This window comes from Rhopalosiphum padi, chromosome 4 (genome assembly GCF_020882245.1).
Source record: "Rhopalosiphum padi isolate XX-2018 chromosome 4, ASM2088224v1, whole genome shotgun sequence".
Lineage (NCBI taxonomy): Eukaryota > Metazoa > Arthropoda > Insecta > Hemiptera > Aphididae > Rhopalosiphum > Rhopalosiphum padi.
In genome coordinates, this window is record NC_083600.1 from 8,691,763 (window position 1) to 8,714,541 (window position 22,779).

The window sequence follows — 22,779 nt, forward strand, 5'->3', positions numbered from 1 at the left end:
TACATTATTTTAATTACTCAATAAAATATAAAATATCTATATATATAATTTATATATTATATATATATGTTACGGTCAATGTGTATAATCGGACAATGTGGATAATTATATACTTTGCCCGAGCATTGTACAGAATGACCAGAGCAGTAGGCAATTACAATTAATTAATTAATTTTTGTTATCTTAATAATTTACAATAATTTATTTTATGAATATTAACAAATTTTTTTATTGATTTTTACAACGTAAGCTATCATGACATTTAGAAGTACATAGTTTACCTGCAACCCTACACTTACATTTATTTGTCTTGCATTGCTGATTACAGGATTACAGTTACATCCATAGGCGCAATTTGAGTTTTAAATTTGGGGGAGCTATTATAATTTGCATGTATGTGCTGTGTGTATGCTCCGTGAGATATATAAAAGTGGAAAGGAATACCTATACAAACCATTTTTGGGAGGGGGCTATGATTGATTTTGAGGGGGCTTATGAATTTGAGCCCTCCTCAAATTGCGCTTATGGTTATATCCTTGACCGCCAAGATTTGAAAATTTTCTAGCCGCTTCTCTTAATGATTTCGGAGATGTTATTGGTATACACTAAACATGCAGACGCAGAATCGCGATAAACTTATATTGCCCACAAACAATTAAGCACTATACACAATGCCCGGCTATTGTATTACAATGACTAAGCAATGTAACTAAATTAAAAGCAGATTCAGCTTTGCCCAAATATGACGAGCATTGTGCAAAATGCCCGAATTATACACTTTGACCTTAACATATATACCTAGCTGTATATGTATAATTAGTATACACTATGCATATACGTAGGTATACTAAGTTCTTTGGGAACTGTATATTCTATCACTACTCTAATGAAGTAATAGTCTATAATATATAAATGTTATAAAGATTAAGGTATGTGTTAATAATGTTAATATGTATCGTGAAGATGAGTGATGTGTCATGATGTGTTTATATTGTATAGTTTTGTACTATGCTGCGGCGGTGTACAAAAAAACCTTGACGATTATTTTTATTTCACAATTGAACTAATTGAAGTACCAATTTTATAAGCCTATTGAATAAAATGCCTACTAATAAGTAATAATATATTATTATCTACTAAATATTACTTAAAAATAATAATATCAATAAAAGGCTACGTGGGGCCCTGGATAATTATCTTACCTTTAAATTGTATGATAGGTCAGTTCACTCTAATATCAAAACTAACAGCACAATATTGAAAATGGTGAACGAAAATTTGCTATGTCGCACATGTACAAGACGGAGACAATACATGCGGGTTCTACGTCCTCTTAATGGTTTCGCTCTTTTCACCTACTCTTTATTTTGAAAATAATTATAATTTACATTAAAATAGTTAAATCATTTATTGAGTATTTGAGTCTAAATATTTTTCATACTTTTAAGTATTTTTGAATGCGTTTTAAGTACCTACCTATTATATTTTAGTAGTTAATATAGCGCATAGCAAATTGTATCATTTCTATAGGTAAAATTTAATTAGGTAATATTCTATTTCTATAACTGGCGAGTTTTTGGTCTATCTCATCGGCGGAAATCCATTAAAAATTAAAATTTCATGGGAGGATAATATTTTTAACATCAATATGAACCAAAGATAAATAAACCAATAATATAACACTATAATTTTAACAATGTTTGGGGGCTTCATTTTCTTAAATTCTACTCGTGATTCATGTTTCGACTTTTCAGATTAAACAAGACAAGGGATATCATAAAACATAAATTTATTAGATGGCAAGACTGAGAAAGACTCTAGTTAAACTGTTAAATCTAATAACGGGAAATAGATTTTATGAACAAATTGGGATTCATAATTTTTTTATGTTACTGAAATCCTACTTAAACAGTTATATTTTTTTAACAAATTTGAACGTTCACCTATTAACATTTGCCTTTAATGTTACAAATATTTCTATATAATGTTCTAAAACTTCAGGTATGTATTATTAAGATACATACATTTTGAGGAAAAGTTGTTCATAAGATTTAAAGTAAGCAAAATATTATTAAAACATTTAAAACACACAAGACATCCAAATCTGTTTTCAATATAAAAATTCATTGTCAGTTTGATTTTAAAGCGGGCCTACAAATTGAACACACAATACATTAAATAAGTTGATATTAGTGAAAAAAAATTCAATGTAAATCCACAGCTTATCATAAAAAATTATGTGTAAGAATTTTAAATTGCCCACATATAAATGACAATTGTCCCTAACAAATAAAGATAGGTACTTTGGTAAATATTATGTCATATTTATACAACCATAGAACACAATATATGTTATTAAGTACTATGATAAAACGATTGTCTACTTGGAAATAATTATTTACACTTATTAAAATAAATTTATTATAATAGTTATTATTTATAATTTGTTCAAATATGTATGTTAACAACAAATATTTGCATCACAAAATGATCATTTAAACAAGGAACATTTTTTAACTAATATTTAAAATTTACATCATTTTCATCTATTATTTACAAAACAAAATAAATATAGGTATATCTATATATATATATATAGATATATATATATATGTATATTTATATAAATAAAAAACAATAAAAATAAAAAAATTACATGATTCTTAACTATTGCAAAAATTGTACGAGTGTTTTTTTCCTGAGAAAATTATGGCAGGACACAATATACACTTGTACATTAACAAGACAGAATACTTTTTTTATAGTATCGAGGAAGACTAATGCTATATTATCAAGCATGTGTACTTGTAACATTTGTGTTTTAAAATTACTTCCGAAATAAATCAGTCAAATAATGTTAGCCATACACCACATATGTTCAAACTTCAGCTCCTAAATCTAATACACCAGCTTCGGCTATAGGCACGTAACGTTCGTCAATCTTGATCAGTAATATAGTTTTATCAACGTGAGATCTCTTTGACAAGTCACGGTGATTTGGAACCCATTGATGCACAACCTAAAAATGTAAAACACCAAAGTTTTAATAAATAAACTTTATACATAGGCTTAAACTTATAAGAAAAGGTAAATGTGTTATATATTTTATATTTGTTCATTTTTTCTCAGTTAATTAACATAAATATATAGTAAAAATACAATAGATTACCAATCCTTCCATTCCTTTTTCTGGTAACCAATCTTTCCAGTGACTACGACCGCCCCTTAATCGCATTTTTTCATCTGGCCAAACCACATCTATTCTACGACCCAAGTTTATAGCATCATATACTTGTAATGGATCCAGAATCTGTTTAAATATAAACATTAAGATTTTGTCATTAATAGTTAAAAAATATTGTTATAGTGAATTCTATTTAGTAAACCTACCAAAACTCTGTGTTGGATCGGAGAATTGTCATTAGGGTTGCTATCGACAGATGCTTGTGGTGAACTGGTGATTGGTGACTGTGATGATGATAACAATCCTGCCAAGTTGGCCAAACCGGCAGAACTTGGTTTGCCAGCAACATTAGCTGTACTACCTCTAGTACCACCACTTCTGCTGCTGATGCTACCACCAACTCCACTTCCACTGCCACTCATTTCAATTGATTGGCTTCCTGGTGTTCTGGTTCCATATCCAGAATGCCTATTAAATTGTGTCATAGCGTACACACCCTCATGTCCGAATCCACCTTCATCATGTGACTGTAATGAACTTCCACTAGAACATCCCTCAACACATCTACTTTTTAATCTAAAAGGAAAATAATAATATAAGTCATAATATTTAATATTTATACAATTTAATTTAAATAGTTATATTAAACTTACCTTGACCACACTCTGATAATAGATTTTTTTATCTTTCCCAAGCTTATTGATCCGCCAACAAGCGATGATAATTGTTCGTTGGTCTCAGCATAGGAAGTAGTTAATGGTGAAACAAAAATTGGATAACCAATAGGTTGGTCACATGATGAATTTATTATGTTTCGTAGAGCTTGTTTAGCATTTTGAATACTACCACGTTCAGGATTACGATTTCTCAGGTAAACTAATTCCTGTTGTTGCCCTGCCCAAAGTCCACGAACACATTCGCGGTTTATTTTTATGACACGGAAACTTAAAAACCGCTTGTTTAACATAATTACTTTATACTCATCAGAACCTTCATCCATTATATGTCTATTAAATAAAACAGTTTGATTTATTCTTCATAAATACATTTAAATTATTATTATACGTTTATTATAAACCATGTATATAATGCCATGTACATGGGTACATGAATTTTTTTATATACTTGGGTTTTTTATTGCTTTGCCACTTATATAATCGATATATTGTGTATAATAGTCATTTTTAACATTATTTCTTAAAAAATATACAATCTGTAATAGCAGTTACAATAAGCATACAAATGTACAAGAAAAAAAATGTACACAACATTAAAGCTTGAGGAGAATGGGTACTCAGAAGTAACACTAAGACTCTCAACTAAATTTAAATCCAAACATTAATTTAATAATTAGTAAAAACAATAATAATAATAATAATAATAATAGTAATTTACAAAATATATTAAATACATTTTAGGTAATACTTATAGAAAAATTTTATTTTAGCAAAGTAAGTAATTAATATTGGTCAGAACAGTGAAGTATAGTGCTAAGACAACATAGTGTTATGATTCGAAAATTTGAATAAAACAAACTAAGAGAGCCCTGATGCTGTCATAGTATATGGATATGTGACAATTGTAACAAAGATAAATGTATTATTTTATGTTTGTTTTGAAGTATTAATAAGCATTTTTGACCAAAACTTGTGTTTAACTTTTCTCACAACCATTTAAAGATTTTTATGATTTGTATTCTACCTTTATAACAGAGATATAAAAATCATATAGTCAATGAAAGTCTTATGACTGGATAGTTCTGTGGTATTAATACCATAAAGTCAATAAGGTCTTAAAGATAAGGACATTAAATTAATATTTAATAAATTTATACCCACTATACTTTATATTAAGTTAACAGTATTGATTAAGAAATAAATTATCATACATTTAGAGAGTACAAAGGTAAAATAATAATAGGTTTTAACGTGTGTCACTTAGTATAAATTATACAAGACAGCAGAATTTTAATGTCAATTTGAATTTTGATTTTTTTTTGCAATTATTATTATTATAACTTAATACTATTAATTATTAAATATATTATTATCAATACTTTATATTTATTATTATTACGAAGGCAGAGCATTAAAAACCAATACGAAATAATATATATATAACTATTAACCTTACCAATTATTTTAAAACATGGCTTATGTCAGAATAGAAAGAGTTTGAATATTAATACAATTGTATTTACTATACCTTAAAGCAAGTAATGATGGCATTCCAGACAAAACAGCATTTCTCCAAACAGGATCTCCTTCATGTGATATCACTAAATTTTGTTGAAGGTAGTTTAAAGTGTTATACAAAGCAGCTGGATCTTCATATTCATCAGGAACCATAAAATGATTCTATATACGAAAATAAGTCATTATACATAATACATATATTATAAAAAATATGTTAAATGAAGATTACACATACCTGATGAAGTTTCAATGACATCCTAATTGCTGGAGCTAATACTTTACGCATCAAGTCCATATCTGCAAATATCCATTCATCTCTTGTTGATGTTATACGGAAATCTCCTTTAAAGAGGGCATGGAGACCATAGAGAAAAAACTCGACACTATAAAAATATAATTGATGCATAAGTTTAAACTCATTATTCCTTGAATGGTTGTTACATACCTTGACATGGTAGTATGTGATGCTAAACCCAATGATCGTCTTCCCAGTAAGCTGAGTGCAAAGCATAATGATACTAATAAGGAATCTTTACCTTTATCTATAACAATTTTTCGAATCTGAAAATAGAAAACATAATACACATAATTGTTAATTGTTAACTCAGCTTAGTTGTGATAATGATTCTAAAAACATATTTATCTAAAATTATTTAATTTGACTACTTTATTATTTAATAAGCTATTTTTAATATATATTATTATATACAAGACACTACTGTCTATTCAACATATAAGTAGAGAAATTTAATAATTTAAGAAACAATAGCAAGTCTTATATTTCTGAGTTTGGAGGATCATCGTATGTATATATTATAATATTTATATAATTTTTAATGGATTCAAATATTTTATAAAAATAATAATTTTAAATATTATGTAATATAGATCAGCGTTCCTTAACCTTTGTGTAGTGGCGACCTATGATATTTCAAGCGACCTTTTTATAAATAATATTCAATGGTGGAATAAAAAATAACTATTTGGGTACTCTTAATTTAATACATTTTTTTACTCATATTACGTGTACTAATAACAGGCCATAATATTAATTACATTATATTTAAAAATAAACATTTCTTTTAATAATTGTATTGTACATATTTTTTTAAATAATAAAAATAAAAATATTATACCAACGTTTTAAATTTTAGCCGACTCATTTAAAATTATTGGCGACCCAAAATTGGTCGCGACCCTATTGTTAAGAATCGCTGATATAGATACTCTTGAGCCGCCAGTAAAATGGATTTAAGAGTATGTAATTGCTACATGTATTCTCTGTATTACTAACATATAACATATTAACATACCAAATATTATGTGTAAAAAGTAAGAATTTCTACGTAATTTTCTAAATAACTGGAAAAAACTAACACAAAACAGTAAAAAATTAAAAATAATTATGCAATACCAGTTTCGAAAAAATCTATTTTTTAAATTCAGACATGAATAATCACAAGAATTTAACATTCTCACCAAATTTAATATCAATAACTGGAATATTTAATTCAAGGTTCCTCATAAGTTATTATTACTAGAAAAAAATGTAGTGTAATGAGTAGGGACCGGATTTATATGCAAATGCATATATGTATTGGAATAAGCTTTTTGAAATCTAATGAAAATTGTCCCCGATTTAGATCACTCTTATTAAAATAACACTAATTTTATCTTGCATATTTTGCATATTTCAAAGTTTTTACCTATTAAATGCATATTTTTAGTTTTAAAGTGCATATTATTATTTATAACACATATATTCGTTTTTCGTCGTATTTTCATGTTCACAGCCACATAATATCGATAAAATTGACACCGGTCGTTATTTCGAAAGATAAGATTACATACTTCATATGGTCATATGCAACATATATAATATATATATATATAGATAAATTCGTTGCTCATATAATAGAATTCAAGTGTTCCACGGTCAGTTTTCGACATCAGTCCGTGTCTTGCGTTTTATGTTTAAAATTGTGCCCGAGTGTGTCGAGTTTAAATACATTAAAAGCTTTTTTATACTTTTTTGATACCATATTAATTAATAAATATTGTTACATAATTTCACATACTACATTTACATATTTTTACATAGTTTTAAACAAAATTTAAGTGCATATTTAAGTACATATTTAAAAATAAATACATATTTTAAAAAATATTACAGCATTATTAAAAGCATATTTTGAGGTTTTTTTGTGCATATAAATACGGTCCCTAGTATTGAGTAATGACGTATTCATTTTTAATAAGGGTTTGAAATTTAAATTTAAATTTTGATATTTTATTGTATTTCAAAATATATTAATATAGTAAAAATTTGAAACATTCTATTATTATTAAAAGTATATTTTATACATACAATTGAAATTGTTTAGACTAATTTTAAACTATTTTAACAATGTTTTTTAGTTAGATTTTTATAAATATAAAAAAAAAATTTTCTTTGATCAAAATGTTTACAAATATAATTCAAAGTTTTTTTTCATAAGTCACATTCATAGCAATTCAAAAATATTGAAAATACATGTGGTCAATTTTTTTTTACAGATATTTTTATCTTTAACAATTATTTATATCGTAATTAAAAAAATATCAAACAACTTAAAACTTTTTGCCATTTCTTATAAAATTATTTTATAAACACAATGGAATTTTCATAATATTTATATTAATTTTAAACGGTTTAAACCATGAATCTATTCATATCATCTTATGGTATATGCCAGGGATGGGCAACTGAAAGTTATTAGAGGCCTACTTTTTAGAAAATTAAAATTTAGCGGGCCAGAGTATAGAGAGCAAAAAAAAAGGTCAATCAAAATATGTATTTTAATTTACCATAGAGTATAGACAATTGACTTTGAAATTGTAAGATGTAATTTGAAAATGTAGCGCGGGCCAGATAAAAAAGGATTGCGGGCCACCAGTTGTCCAACCTTGGCACTGAATTATAAGCAAAAAGTAAATAGGTAATAACTAGGGTTAGGATGTTTATACACTATAAAATGTATGAATATGTATGCATATATGCACTTAAAAACGTAAATATGCATGGAAAATTTGAAAAATATGCATTAAAAAATAAAGAAATGTGGATAAAAAAATGCAATAAATATATAAAGAGATTAATTGTTAATAGGATATAAATAAATTGGGTCGGTACTATTTTTATGTGCTTGTTTTATTAACTGCACGTTGTATTACATTTTTGAATTTTCTTATGTACTATATAAAATTAAATAAAATATAAAAAAAATATATTTTAAAAAGAATTGCATTGAATAATTATTGTTTGTTTTAAATGTTTCATTGTAAATCTTCGTCTATTTAGTGCTAATACGTATATTTAAATAGATACCTTTACTCCGTATAACAATATTAAATTCTCAAGAATAAATAAGTGATAATTTGTAAAATACAGATAATCAAACTTATTTCAGATTCAGTTAATAAAATATAAAATTACGGTATTTTTCAGCATTTTGCATCAAAAACAGTCAATATGCACTAATAAAATCAGAAAAAACTAAAACAATGCACTTATAATAAAAAAAAAAGGTAAAATATGCAATTATATTAAAAATAAAATTTTGATATTTTAAATATTGATATCATGAAACACATCTCTATACAAGAATAGAAGCTATTGGACAACCTAAAAAGAAAATGCAAAATCATAAACATCCTAACCCTAGTAATAACAATAATATACACACATATATATATATTTAATAATTATTATCATATAATATAATATATGATGTTTTTGGCATGAATTAGTTGAATTTATTATATTAAACTATAACTAATGTAGTTAATAAATAAATAATAAAATATCCTAAGAAATATAGACAGATACACAGTCTCTGATCAAAATCATCACCTACTCAGTGTAAAAATATACCTAACAATGTATTATTAAGTAGAGCTTTTTTTGAAACTTACATTTTCTGTTTGGAAAGCACAAAATCGTATCCACTCCAAATAGAATGAACAGAAACTTTGGCGGGTAACACCACATGAAATTATGTCAAAATCTTCATCAATATTTATATTAAATACTGGGTCAAGATCCACAAAACTCCTGCTCAATGTTGGTTTTAGTCCTTCTTTTATCTCATCTGATGCTAACCATTGTTGAAGTTTTGGTGATCGTATAGCATAATATATAATACTCTAAAATAAAATATTGAAATCATATAAATATTAAATACCCAAGTCATAAAAACAGATTATAGCATTATGATTATATACTATTATAATATAATTAGTAAATCACCTTTATGTAATAGCTAACCAACACTTTCCGGAAATCAAATACTTGCAACATTGATGAGGCATTAATGTCTGATATACTATATCCTTGTACAACATACTTGGCTGCTACTACTTGCCAGGCAAGCCAACGTTGACCGAGAGCAGCGTTTAAAGACAAAATGTGAGGAAAATGTCCAGGCTCACAGCAACAACATCCTGTAATAAAATGTTTGCATATTTACTATAAATTATATTAATAATCAAAAGCCATCTATTTTTACATAATAAATTACACAAAATAGTTATACCTAGTAAGGGAGCCTCCCCCCACCCACTGCTTCATGTTAGAATGCCACGAAAAATAGTAGAAAGCATGAATTTATCTATTTAGATTTAAATTAGATGAACTAATTTACTATAGCCAGTTTTCAGTCATACAACAATATATATCAACGTATATATTAATAAATTGTAACATTTATAAATAGATTTTTTAGTACATACCTTCATTATCTTCAACACCTTCAGATATAGCTTCCACTTCTCTTTGCTGACAATAAGTACCACGAAACTCAAGTCCACGCATTTGAAAAGTAACTAAATTGTTTCCCATTTCAACAATGTGAACCAGACAATTTAAATAATCAGATGCTAAGACAAAGCAGTCTCCTTGTGACACATTACCCCAACGGCCTAATATGAGATCACCACAGAGGGTATGTTGTAGTAGTCTAGTAAGGTGTTCATAAAATATTGAATTAAGATTATTGTCATCTGCACCAAGATTTCGTTCTAAATGTGATGATAATTTGGTGTTTGTATGATCAACTCGTCTGGTATTATAATCTCGCTCCCAAAACTTAACAGGTCGTGGATAGGATGTTAAAAATATAGCACTTCCTAAATAAAATAATAAGAACAATAAATATTTACTATAATTTACATCTTTATATTATGATATAAACTTTGTATGATTTTAGAGTTTAATATTTACCTAAAAATGGATAAAGTGGTGAAGAAACCACTGCAGACAAAAATGCTTGAAGAAACATCATTGCAGAATGAGGAACAGAAAATGGTTGAGCAAAAGCATGGAACGCTGAACCCCAAGTAATTTGCCATGGTGCTATGTATGTTATGACAAATTGCAACTAAAGTAAAAAAAAGAAAAGAAATCAAATTAATAATATGGATATCATACATAAGACTAATTATAATAAATTACCTTAAGTAAAAATTCATAGATTTTATCATAGGCAATAGCTGTAAGGTAGTAGTCAATAATGAAAGTTTCAGAACATTTTACATAGTCCAATTGAAAAAACAGTACTGCAAATGCTAGAATATTATACTGGTTGGATTGTTGTGAAAACGAGCAGCGTAAACATTTAAGTGCGCACACTGATAATACCAAAGAACCTAATAGAACTCCCAATTTTGTTACAACAATTATGCTGTCAGATGTCAAACAACCAATAAACATTAGTGGATAGAGAACATTTCTTTCAAAGAAGCATAAATATACATAAACCTATAAAAAAAAATAATAAAACATATACATTAAGCAATATTTTTTTTCAAATTATGTAAAAATAATTTTGTAAACAGTGTTTACAATGAGTAATAACACTTACTTTTTCAAACCACATAATTTTAGCCAATTGTTTAACTTCATATTGATTATATTCAGATGGCTTTAATATAGGATGAGCAACGCACAACCAAGGCAACTGCTTTCGCAATTGAGGTATTATATAGTGTAGAATAAATCCAATACTGAAAGTTGTACACCACATTACCTACAAATTATAGACTAATTAATACAAAATAAATTGAATAATTTATCATAGTTTAGATCAGTGTTTCTCAAAGTGTGGGTCGTCAGTCAATTTTTGGTGGGTCGCGAACAATTTTTTGAATTATGATGTCAATACTGTTATTAACCAAAACAGAAAACAAGCACATAATTCGCACACACCTTATTATTAAGAGTACATTTGTAAAAATATATTGATTGTAATGTATACATATTTATATAATACAAATTTTGTTTTTTATAACTACTTTTTGAAAAGTGAAACCATATAGGTCGCGGTACTAAAAAAATTGAGAACCCCTGGTTTAAATTAATATGTTCATTATTATGTTTCTAAAAATTCATCTTAGTGAACAATATGTCAACCGTTAAGTTTATATTAATCAATTTAATTTATAAGTTATTTAAGTACAACCTTGGTGTTGCTCTATGTATAATCAAATACTAATATACATTCATTTCAACGTTTTAAAAAGTAATATATTACTGATATGCAGGAAACTTTAGATAAAAAATGTAAAATTTACTATCACTGTACTGTTAAATTTAAACAATATTAAATATTAATATATATATATTATTATTGTTATTTATATAAAATATTAAAAGTATAAAAAAATTTTTAACTTACTGGATTTAATTCTGGTTGTAAAGCTGAAAAAATATTACTAGAATGAATAGCAAATACAATAAGACCAATAATTGGACAAAAAATTAAATCAGTCTTCAGTCTTGCATTTATTGTATCTTGTAACTGTTTTGGCCAATTGTCTTGAATTTCAATTTCTTCATCTAATTCTAAATATAGTTTTATTATTAGTTGTGTAATTTATCATCTTTTAAACACTAGTTATTTTAAAGTAATATTTACCAGACTTTGTTTGTTCTTCACATTCGCCTTCTTTTTGTTCAGAGCCCTTTTTCTTTGATTTTTCAGTTTCCTTTTTAGGTCTAGGGCATTCCATATCGGGTCTAGAAAATATATCTTCATTGGGCCATAAATATGTTTTTAGAACATTTAATATAGGAGCTGGATCACTGGAGCTACGACTTAAATGGTAAGATATGGCAGTGAGTAATGCACAAAATATGGAGAAAAATATATTTCTTGATGATCCAGACCAATCATTTAATGCCACATATGCAAATCCAAATAAAATAGATACAGCAAAACAACTTCTTAATACACAATATGCAGATGCTTTAAGTGAACTGGTTGCATTACCTCCGAATAAATGTATATCAATTTGTTCCAGAGTATACATAAAAAAAGTATTAACCTGAGGCAATAATCCCAAACTAAAAGCAATTGGTAAAAATAGTAAAAAGTTTGATAAGAAATCTCGAATAGTTTCTAATATATACAAAATATGCAAAGTGAATCCATAGAATTTCAGCTGGTAAAATGTTCGGCCAGAGTTTAATTGAATGTGTGTTAGTAGTAGTATGGATGAAAACAATATGAAGTAAACTGGACGACTATACACAACAATTTTGTTAAAACCATGTGTAGGAGATGCCACATCAGGTTGTACAGATTTCACTAAGGAATACTGACAGCCAGCCATAACAAAACAGAAAACAAATGCATGAATATCTCTGTAGAATTTAAAGTACAATACAAAAGCACCCAATACAGCAACTGATGTAGCAAGAATAATAGTAATAACTAGCTCCAATAATGTTGGGTTACGATCAATGGCAGTTAATAATGCCAGACGATCAAAGCGAACTTTGAAACACATTTTCTTGACTGGTGTATATGGATAGTATCGTTTAGGTTTAGGAAATCCAACACTAGGATCAAGAAGATCAAATCGCAGCTGCCGTGGTATTACTGGGAATTCATCTTGATAATCTGGTCTGTTATTTTCATGTTCATGTTCCAAGCTTTCTTCAACTGGTGTAATTATTGGCGAAATGTTGAAGTGACGGTAACGCTGTGGTTGACTTTGTGGCCAGTAAGGATCTTCGTGTTCTATTTGTTGTTCATAATTACGAATGGGACGGGGAAACAATCTTACAGGTGAATGATTAAAAACAAGATCATCTGATGAGTCATCCCTTCGTGATGTTGATGGTAAATTTGGGAATGGTTTAATTATTGAAGAATTATTATTTAACATATCTCTAAAAGTATAAGTCATCCAATGACCATTTTCATCGCGAAAAAAATGTACAGATCTATAAACATAGATAAATTGAAATATTATTCATTAAACTTTTTTTATAATATAAGTATTTTTGTACAAACCCTTCAGATGTATCTTCAGGACAAGCAGAAAAATTGACACCATCAGCTGCTTGTAGAAATGGAGAACTATATGCTTCACGAGATCTCATTCGGCGAAAATTCCTATTGCTGAAAAAATATTTGTATTTAAAATTATAATAATTATTGGTTATTTAAGAGGACTTCATTGTTTTCTTTCTTTGACATATTTGTATTTGAAACATAGTAAATTTGTGTTCAGTAGAACTAACCTTATTTAACTTTAGCATAATAGTGAATTGATATATTATTAAACTTAGAGTAAAGAATTTAAAATAAAAAACATTATCCATGATTATAAATTAGATTTTTTTTTTTTTAATTTTATGCATGCTATGAGTATGTTAATTACAATTTATAAATGATCATATTATCTCACTTTAAAATTAAAATATTTTAAAAGGCCAATGTACAAGCATAGATAATATTCTTAACTTAAAATTGTATTATAAGTCAATTCATTATAGATACTTTTTTTAAAAATATTCCTTACAACATATAAGTTACAAGTGATGGTGCCAAATGTTACAGGAACAGTACTAAAATATATTTACCTAACTTGTCGATTTCTCATTCTACTTCTATTTTCTACTCGACCATGAAAAACATCACTAATATGATCTAAAACAACTTCATTTTTCACAGTTGTCAAAGTTTGATTCTGTTGCTGTGATTCGCTTGATGGAGTGATAGCTGGTTCAGAACTAGTGGGGAGAAGGGAACTTAGTTCGTTATGGGAACCAGCAGAGGAAGAAGCACCTTCGTTTACATTTAATGTAGTCATTCTGTAATGTCAATTATAACCAAATATAAATCATTTTATTTTACATCTATATCTATGTTTTTTTTTTATATCAAGGACAATAAGAATATATACAATTGGTGTTAATTATACAATAAGTAATAAAGATAATTGATTACAGGACTGAATAGCTTGATTATTACTTATTAAATGTTTATGAGATCTCTAAGCCAATTTCACTAAAAACGGTGTGATGGGTTTCCAGGAATTGCGAGGGATATAAGTCTATAAGTTTTAATATATAAAATTTATTTATGCCAAAATTCCTTCCAGAGAATCAACTAATCAACTGCTAGCAAGTTGACAAGCAAGATTCAAATAAAATAAAACTTTCAGGCATAGTTGTAGATATAAATTGAGTAGTGCTAGAGGATGAGAGGGGTGTCAGTATATCAAAATGGATCAAAATTGAACAATGATAATTAGTAATTACCAACTTATTACAATTTTTAATCAATTCACATGTTCATCTTAAAAATTAAAGTAAATTATATGAAGATTAATAATATATTTTCTAAACCTATTTATGCAACTTCACAATATAGTCAGGTAGACTTTTATTAGTAAATTTATTTGCTCTAAATTTAAATAATTTTGAACGTGAGAATTGCAACATGGAATTATACACTAACAACATAAAATTAATAATGTACATAAGTAATCTTGATTGCTGTAATCTACAATACTTTAAACGTAACATTAATCACATTACCAATTAGATCAAAATTAATGATAAGATGATATATACCATGGATTAAGCAGATCTAATCTTATACTTTAGACCTATAAACTTTATTCTCATAAAAACTGCCCAAGTTACTTAAGTTGCTTAAGCTTTTCAAGCAAAGTAGACAATATTTTAATGAAACTTAATACACTAATAATAAAGATGTCTATTATATTTGTTTAAAATAAATAATCCTGTTCAAAGAATCAACTCTCTATAAGAAAATTCCTGCTATATTTGGGTCTTAACTTTTATAAATAATCCCTTTCTCAATCTTAATTTATCAACAAACCATTTCAAGATTTGAATAACTAAGAATTGTAATTATTTTACCTCCAGAAAATAAATAATTAAATTAGATACAAATTTGAAAATTCATACAATGCAATTTAACTTACGCATCAGGTCTACTTAGAGTGTTATTGTCAATCCATTCATCAGTAACCGTAGGATAACTTTTAGATTCTGTACCACAATCCATATCACTTTTAATATTGTCACACATACATCTTCTAGATTCTGTTAAAAACATAAATTAAATATGCTGAGAAATATTTATTTGTAGCTAAAACAATTAAAATTGTAAGCAACATTCCTAAAATTAATTCAATGTGGGTTTTAAAGTATTAAATATTAGTTGCTGTATGTTTGGTTGGATACAATGTATAACTAAAATAAGATATTAATTTTAAAACTTTTAGTATAATTATAATAAAAAATAAAAATTTTAACACTTTAAAATGTAATCTTGTGATAAATATACAAAAATGTTTCAGTATATTCTCCTAAAAAGTAATTATAGTAGTTTAATTATTTATTAAAGTTATAATATAAGATATAATATATAATTTAAACTAATACATGGCATTGTATTAAAAAATCAAAAAATGTTGCTCACACTTTTTTGATAAATGTATAACCTTTGTTGTATAAATAATCAATACTGTGTGTCACAAGAGAATGCACCTTGATCATACACAGATTTTGTCTATTTTACACATCCCTCTTTCCCCCCAGATAAATAATCAGAATGTCTTTTGTTGAGACATAATGAGCGCTGTTAATATACTTAGGTAAAAACATAGTTGTACACATTACTACATTAGTTACTACATAGTAGGAAAAATTGAACTTGAGATGGTAAGCAGTCAAATGTACAATCGAGATGCAATCTATCTTAATGACTTGCAGTATAATTTGTATTATAGAAAAATTATATTACCATTGGATTTATTTTTATTAGTTCTACGATGTCTTTTTCTATCTGAATCATTTTTAACACTTAAATGAGGAGTTGACGTAGCTTTTCTTTTTTTATTTGATTTTTTTACTAAGAAAATACATTTAAAAAGTAATTAAAATAAGTATAATTATTATTATCTAATTAGTAAATATCTAAATTAAAAATATATATAATTTAATAATAATAAAATAATGAAAATAGATCTTACCATCTTTAACAGATTTTGTTTTTGGTATAGCGCCTGTGTTTTCAAATCCAACTGAAATTGGAGCTTGAATTTCTTCTTTACTTCCATCTTTTGATTCAGATTTATTTCCTAAAATATTAAATAGACTTTAGATATAAATCCCAAAAAAATAATTCATATAGAAATAGTACAAATAATGATTAATGATTAAGCTATAAAAACTCCTTTGTGCGTGTCTATACACTCACTAGAATTGTTATCTTCTGAAGTAGTGGTATAGTCATCATCAGACAATGTAAAATGCCACGGTATTGATCTATTTGTTTCCATTTTTCTTACTTAGTGCAGCATGTTAACAATTATGATTTATATTTATATTTAAAAAGAAATTAAAATTAAAATTACCTTTTATATCGCTAGACTCTGATTCACTTTCTGTATGCTCAAATAACCAATCAATACCTAATGTTTCTGGTGATTCCACTGAAGGTTTTAATTCGACTTCTAAATTAAAAAAATGTACACATAAATAAAATATATATCACAAACAATGAACTATTATTGAAAAACTAAACAATTAGTTCAAAAAATGACAATTAAATATTTCTTTAAGTATGAAATATTGAAATATGAATGAAAAATATATAATAATATATAATTTACAGTGCCGCAACTTGGTATATATTGGTGGGTGTGCAAGCAAATATTATAGGGCCCATTTAGTCAAGGACCCAAATACCTAATAGATCCTTAAAAATATAACTTTCTGTTTGTAGCTATATACATTATTGTACATAGATGGATGAGGAGTAAAATGACCAGTAGTTCCTAAAACAGTCTATTGGTTTTACAATTTCATTAGGATAAAATTGGGAAATTGGGAAACATCAATAATATTTTATACAAAACTATTAATATGAAAATATGTTTCTTGTACTATTATTTTTTTGTGTTTATTGTATTGTTGTTATAAATGTCACTACACAAAGTGATTTTTCAAATATGCTCACTCCATTTTTATGCTTAAATTATGCATATATTCAAATTTTGATTTTTTTTTAAATTGTTAAATGTAATTATAGAAGATATTTTCGAGTACTTATATTTTTCACAACATTTAAGGAGTATCCTGTATTCCTGTGGCGATACCAACTTTATTTTTTTAAATGAGAACATATATGTTTCATGTTTTAAAGCAAAATGTGAATCAGTTAATTTTTCTGAAAATGTTGACGTATTGTAATCGAAATATGAACAAAAACTTTCGGAGTTATTTATTATACTTTAAATACTAAGGAATGAGGATAATAGTCCATGTTTTGAAAACTGTCAGGTGCAATATTAATCTATAGGCATTTAGTAATAAGTAGTAATTATTAACGAATAGTTTATATTGCATACCGAATTATAATTATCGAGCTCGTTTCCATTTACAAATAATTTTCGTATAATAGATTATTATCCTTAATTCTTAGTATTTAAAGTAGAATAACTCCTGAAGTTTTCATTCAAAGTTTGATTATAATATGTCAAAGTTTTCAGAAAAATTACTTGATTCACATTTTGCTTTAAAACATAATATATGTTCTCATTTGAAAAACCAATGTTGTTATCGCCACAGAATACTTCTAAAATGTTGTGAAAAATCTAAGTACTCAAAATTATTGTCTTTAATTACATTTAAAAATTCCAAAACTCAGAATTTGAATGTGTACATAATTTAAGCATAAAAATGGGGTGAGCATGCTTAAAAAATTACCTTATAATATATAGTATACTTATATGAAACGTGTTGTGGCGGATGGCGTGGTGCTATAACTATTTGACATACATTAATTTTATACAAAATCCTTCTAATTTTAGATAATAAAAAATTAATTTAATTTCTAAATACACATAATTGTTAATATTAGCATTATTGAATAATAATGCTCCAATAGTCTAAAAAATTTTCATCCTGATCAGACGTATATAAATTGTAACCATAATAATATTTAGAAAAAAAAGTTCCAAATAGTTCAGCCATAGGCCTATTGTTATGAATTAATTAAGGGTCCGGTTATCCGGGGCCCGGGGGTTTTGTGCACCCTTAGCACCCCGGTAGTTGCAGCACTGATAATATATAAAATTAAAAAAAGTATTTTAATTAAAGATTATTATCGTTAATGCAAAATACAATTATAATATGTATCTATTAAAACATAATTTTTAAATAATGAAACTATCATTAATATCAAACATGGAAAATTAAATTAATTATTATTCTATACCTTTAGGTTTATTTTTTTCTATAAATGCAATTTCAATATCACTTTCGGTATGAAAAATTCCTTTAACTTCAGCACATATTTTTTTCCAATTTTCTTCGTGGCTATTTAATAAAGGTGATCTACTACCAGCTTCTTCATCATCATCGCTATCAATTGTTGTATGTATTATTCCATGACTAGAACACTGATCTTCACAGTGTTCAACAATTGGGTAGTCAATATCACTTGATGTAAAAACAAGTTGGTAACTAGATGTTCTTCCTACATCTGATATAATAAATTATGTATGATATTTGTTATTTTAAGTGTATAATTTATAGTTTTAAGTTTAAACAATTATTATACCTTTATCTTTGGTAAACGCATCACTAGATGTAGAATAGTCTGAACTAGCACACTTTGGATCTCTCTTTAATGCTAATGTATTACTTTCATTTGTGAAGCAATCCTATACAACAAACATTTAAATAATTATTATTCTTTTACATTGATACAATATTAATATTTTAAACTAACAGTAGATACTGTAATGAAATCTTGACCCCGTTCATCTTGATATTTCCATATTTCTGAAAAGCTTTGTAAACCTGTACGATCATAACGTCTATTACTATTCTCTTCTACTGGTTTATCAACAAAATGTGGATTGTCTAAAAAATATTATCAATATTAAAATATATAAAATAAGGTTTTATTATAGTTCACATACTTAAACTTTTAATAGGCCAATCACATATAATTTTTTCTTGGATATGTAATCCAGAATCAGTGCTAGTAGAACTACTTTGTCTTCCTCCATCTATAAATATTAAAAACATATTTAATGATTTAAAGTAAATTATTTGAAACACAGTTCGTACTTGGTTCATTTCGATGATATCCAGATGTTGAAGGTTCATTTCTACGGACACCCAAATTAAGGATCTGCATTTCAATACCCTCATCTTCTCTAAAAATATAATATAATATTTGTTAAAATTGAAAATTGTACTTAACCTATTTTCAGTAACAGATTTATATAAAAAAATAAATAAAATCAGATAATATTTTAAAATAATTACTTGTTTGGTTCTCTGAGGGCAGGACGACGACCTTCAATTTCTGAACTTCTATTCTTTTTGGTGTCTTCTACAATATATTCGGTTGTGTCGAACATATGATGCAGAGACCAATTTACAAGTTTTATGATTGTGATTAACAAACTTACAATACTTGAATACAGTATCCATATAAACATCTCTGATATATACTTAAAAAAAAAAAATGATATTGTTAAATATAGATTTACAGAAAAGAATAAAATAAATAAAATAAGTAGATTACCAAGTGTATAAAAAATGGTAAACAAAGTAAAATAAGCCATAAATAAAGATGGAATGTGTTGGTGAAAATGCTGTGTTTTGGTTCGTAGTACCATCCTCCTGTGAATGATGCCCAAATGCCCTGACGCAATATGTCCCAAAACTGAGAACCCATATTCTCCACCAGTCATTTGTGCTTTGTGTAACTTATCAACTTTGAATCCAAGTATTCATTATCTAAAACATAAATATAAGCTTAATATATAGGTATTTATACAGTCATTAACTGTTAATAATTCAAATATTCATCAAACCTATTTAATAAAAGTCAATATTTATTATATTATAAAATGTATAAATAAACTAAATCCTAAAAAATATTTTTTGATAAATAACTTTTAATCAATTTTTGATTAAATAAAAATATATTGTAGAGCATTAATATGAAATGTGACATGCATACTTGAAATCTTTTTTGGAAAATTAATTTTTATGTTATTACTATATACTATTACACTTATGTATAATTATAAAGTTAATAATTAGCTCCATCGAATAATGATAACAAATAAAAATCATTAATATTTTATTAAATGCATTTGATTATAATAAAAATAATTTAATATATTAATAAGTAAAATAAATAATTTACATATTATCTAAAAAAAATAAAAATAAAATGAAATAGCAATGAATCAATGGTTAGTTATAGAATTTAATCATAAACTATATAATTCTATTAAACACGAGTAGTAGTAATTGATATCATATGACCTAGTATAAAAGCATTATTAATAAAATCAATTCTGATATATTCAAGAATTATAACAGTTGTACATTTTTTTCTTATACACCAATACCAATACTGTTATGCTAAATGAAAAACATTTGTTAATCTTGAGACAAAGGAAATATTAAAAAATGTGTACTTAATAAGTTTTCATAAAACAAAACAATCAATATATCTAAGAATACATTATTTTTTTTAAATCAATAACAGTCATCAATAATAATACATAATTTTTATAGAACATTACAATATTCATATTGTAAATTATATTAATTACTTATTTAAGCCACTTAAAATATTTTATTATCAAATGGGTTTCCTTAATCTTGAATAATAACTGTAAAATAAATAATAATTGAATTCCGACAAACTAACATGCAACAGATCAGATAGTTGTATAATCGATTGGATAACCTTAAGCGACTATGTTAGTTTTCCACTTGCGCCCAAATCAAAACAGTAGATCGATGACGGCAAAATGTTATCCAAATGTGGATCATAAATAAAAAAGCCCTATTTACATTACTTAAATTCTAATATACTCTACATTGACTTTACGTTGGTGATTGAGACAGCACGTTCAGTAGTCGAATTTAGATCGTTGTTTTGAACAAAAAAAATAATATGATACAATACTACTTGAAAATGAAACAACAATAATGTCAAATGGTCATAATTATTTTATTATTTTAAGTTAAAAGTTAAAACACTTAGTGACGATGGTGGTTGTCTGGAGGTGGCAGACAGTCACGTTTGATAACTCATAACTATAATAATAATATAACTATAATATTATAACAAAACATCATACTACAAAATATAATATTATCTATTCTGTGACCATACGAATGTCGGTATTATCATGAATTTCGTTATCAGCAAGAATTTGAAATCTGTAAGATTTTTTTTCGGACTAGCGCCAGCAATGGCCAGTGGCTAAAGTGTCTACCATATGTTCAAACAAATAAATTATGTTATGAATTATGATATAAGAAATAAGAATATAAGAATAATTTAATTTTCTAATTTTCTGTTAAAAACAAAACAATAAAACTGAATTCAGTTATTAAGTAACTCATGACAAAATAGAACTATTTTATTTTGTCAAAATAGAACTATTTTGTCATGCGGTAACTCACTATTAGGCATTAGCGATTAGCACAGGCCACAGAATAGATTAAATTAGTGAGTGATGTTGAGTATGTTGACTGTAGTCTGTAGTGTCTGTAATGTGTTGACTATTTAATATTTGAGTCTGAGAAACTTTATTTATTCCTCACTTCCACTTGTCTGTAGTACATACTTAGTCAAATACTCAAATTCTATTCTTTTAATGTGGACAGTGGGCATCACTCATCATGAAACGTGTCATTATTATTCAGGTGCTAAGTACCTTAAATTACAATAATAAACGATTATATAATATTATACACTATGTTCCGTGAGGATTTACCCATTGCGATATCTCCTGAAATAATAGAGATATCATAATTCTGTTTTTTTAATAAGATTCACAGGGACAAGAACTACAAATATTTCATGTTTTAATTTATCTTAATTTTTTGGTAAAAAAGTTAAAAAATATATTTTTTTATTTAATTATTTTCAAAAGAATTGAAGATATCCATTTTATAGTTAGTTTTCTGAAAATATTGACGTTTCAAAATTTTAATTTCATTAATTTCCTGATATTTTATATTTTTTCTAGTTTTGAAAAAAACTGCGA

The 22,779-nt window shown here is 26.4% G+C and overlaps 1 protein-coding gene across 4 annotated transcripts; it reads right to left on the minus strand.

The window, feature by feature from the left end:
• Window positions 1-2,303: 2,303 nt before the first annotated feature.
• On the minus strand, window positions 2,304-21,873 carry LOC132929726 (pecanex-like protein 1). 4 transcript variants are annotated; one of them, XM_060995267.1, is made up of 30 exons: window positions 21,612-21,873; window positions 20,286-20,500; window positions 20,024-20,211; window positions 19,823-19,911; window positions 19,672-19,761; window positions 19,479-19,612; window positions 19,308-19,410; window positions 18,963-19,229; window positions 17,098-17,196; window positions 16,941-17,030; window positions 16,714-16,821; window positions 16,485-16,592; window positions 15,661-15,781; window positions 14,288-14,518; window positions 13,716-13,823; window positions 12,333-13,645; window positions 12,093-12,259; window positions 11,280-11,444; window positions 10,871-11,176; window positions 10,640-10,796; window positions 10,150-10,545; window positions 9,668-9,861; window positions 9,334-9,564; window positions 5,825-5,940; window positions 5,615-5,762; window positions 5,390-5,541; window positions 3,838-4,191; window positions 3,391-3,760; window positions 3,170-3,310; window positions 2,304-3,019 (listed from the first exon to the last, which is right to left on the minus strand). In XM_060995267.1, the coding sequence occupies exons 2-30, from the start codon at window positions 20,436-20,438 to the stop codon at window positions 2,879-2,881; spliced, it is 6,240 nt and encodes a 2,079-aa protein (XP_060851250.1). In that variant the 5' UTR covers window positions 20,439-20,500; window positions 21,612-21,873; the 3' UTR covers window positions 2,304-2,878. The 4 variants fall into 4 exon arrangements, with proteins under 4 accessions (XP_060851250.1, XP_060851251.1, XP_060851252.1 ...); XM_060995268.1 differs by having other exon boundaries at window positions 21,601-21,873; XM_060995269.1 differs by lacking the exon at window positions 21,612-21,873 and adding an exon at window positions 21,468-21,578.
• Window positions 21,874-22,779: the final 906 nt, after the last annotated feature.

Excerpts from the sequence above, each read along its gene's own strand:
- LOC132929726 (XM_060995267.1), bottom strand. The coding sequence starts at position 20,438 with ATGGGTTCTCAGTTTTGGGACATATTGCGTCAGGGCATTTGGGCATCA. Across the intron at positions 10,797-10,870 it reads TCTATGAATTTTTACTTAAG|TTGCAATTTGTCATAACATA; the intron begins GTAATTTATTAT and ends TTTTTACTTTAG. Across the intron at positions 5,763-5,824 it reads TCACATACTACCATGTCAAG|TGTCGAGTTTTTTCTCTATG; the intron begins GTATGTAACAAC and ends ATATTTTTATAG.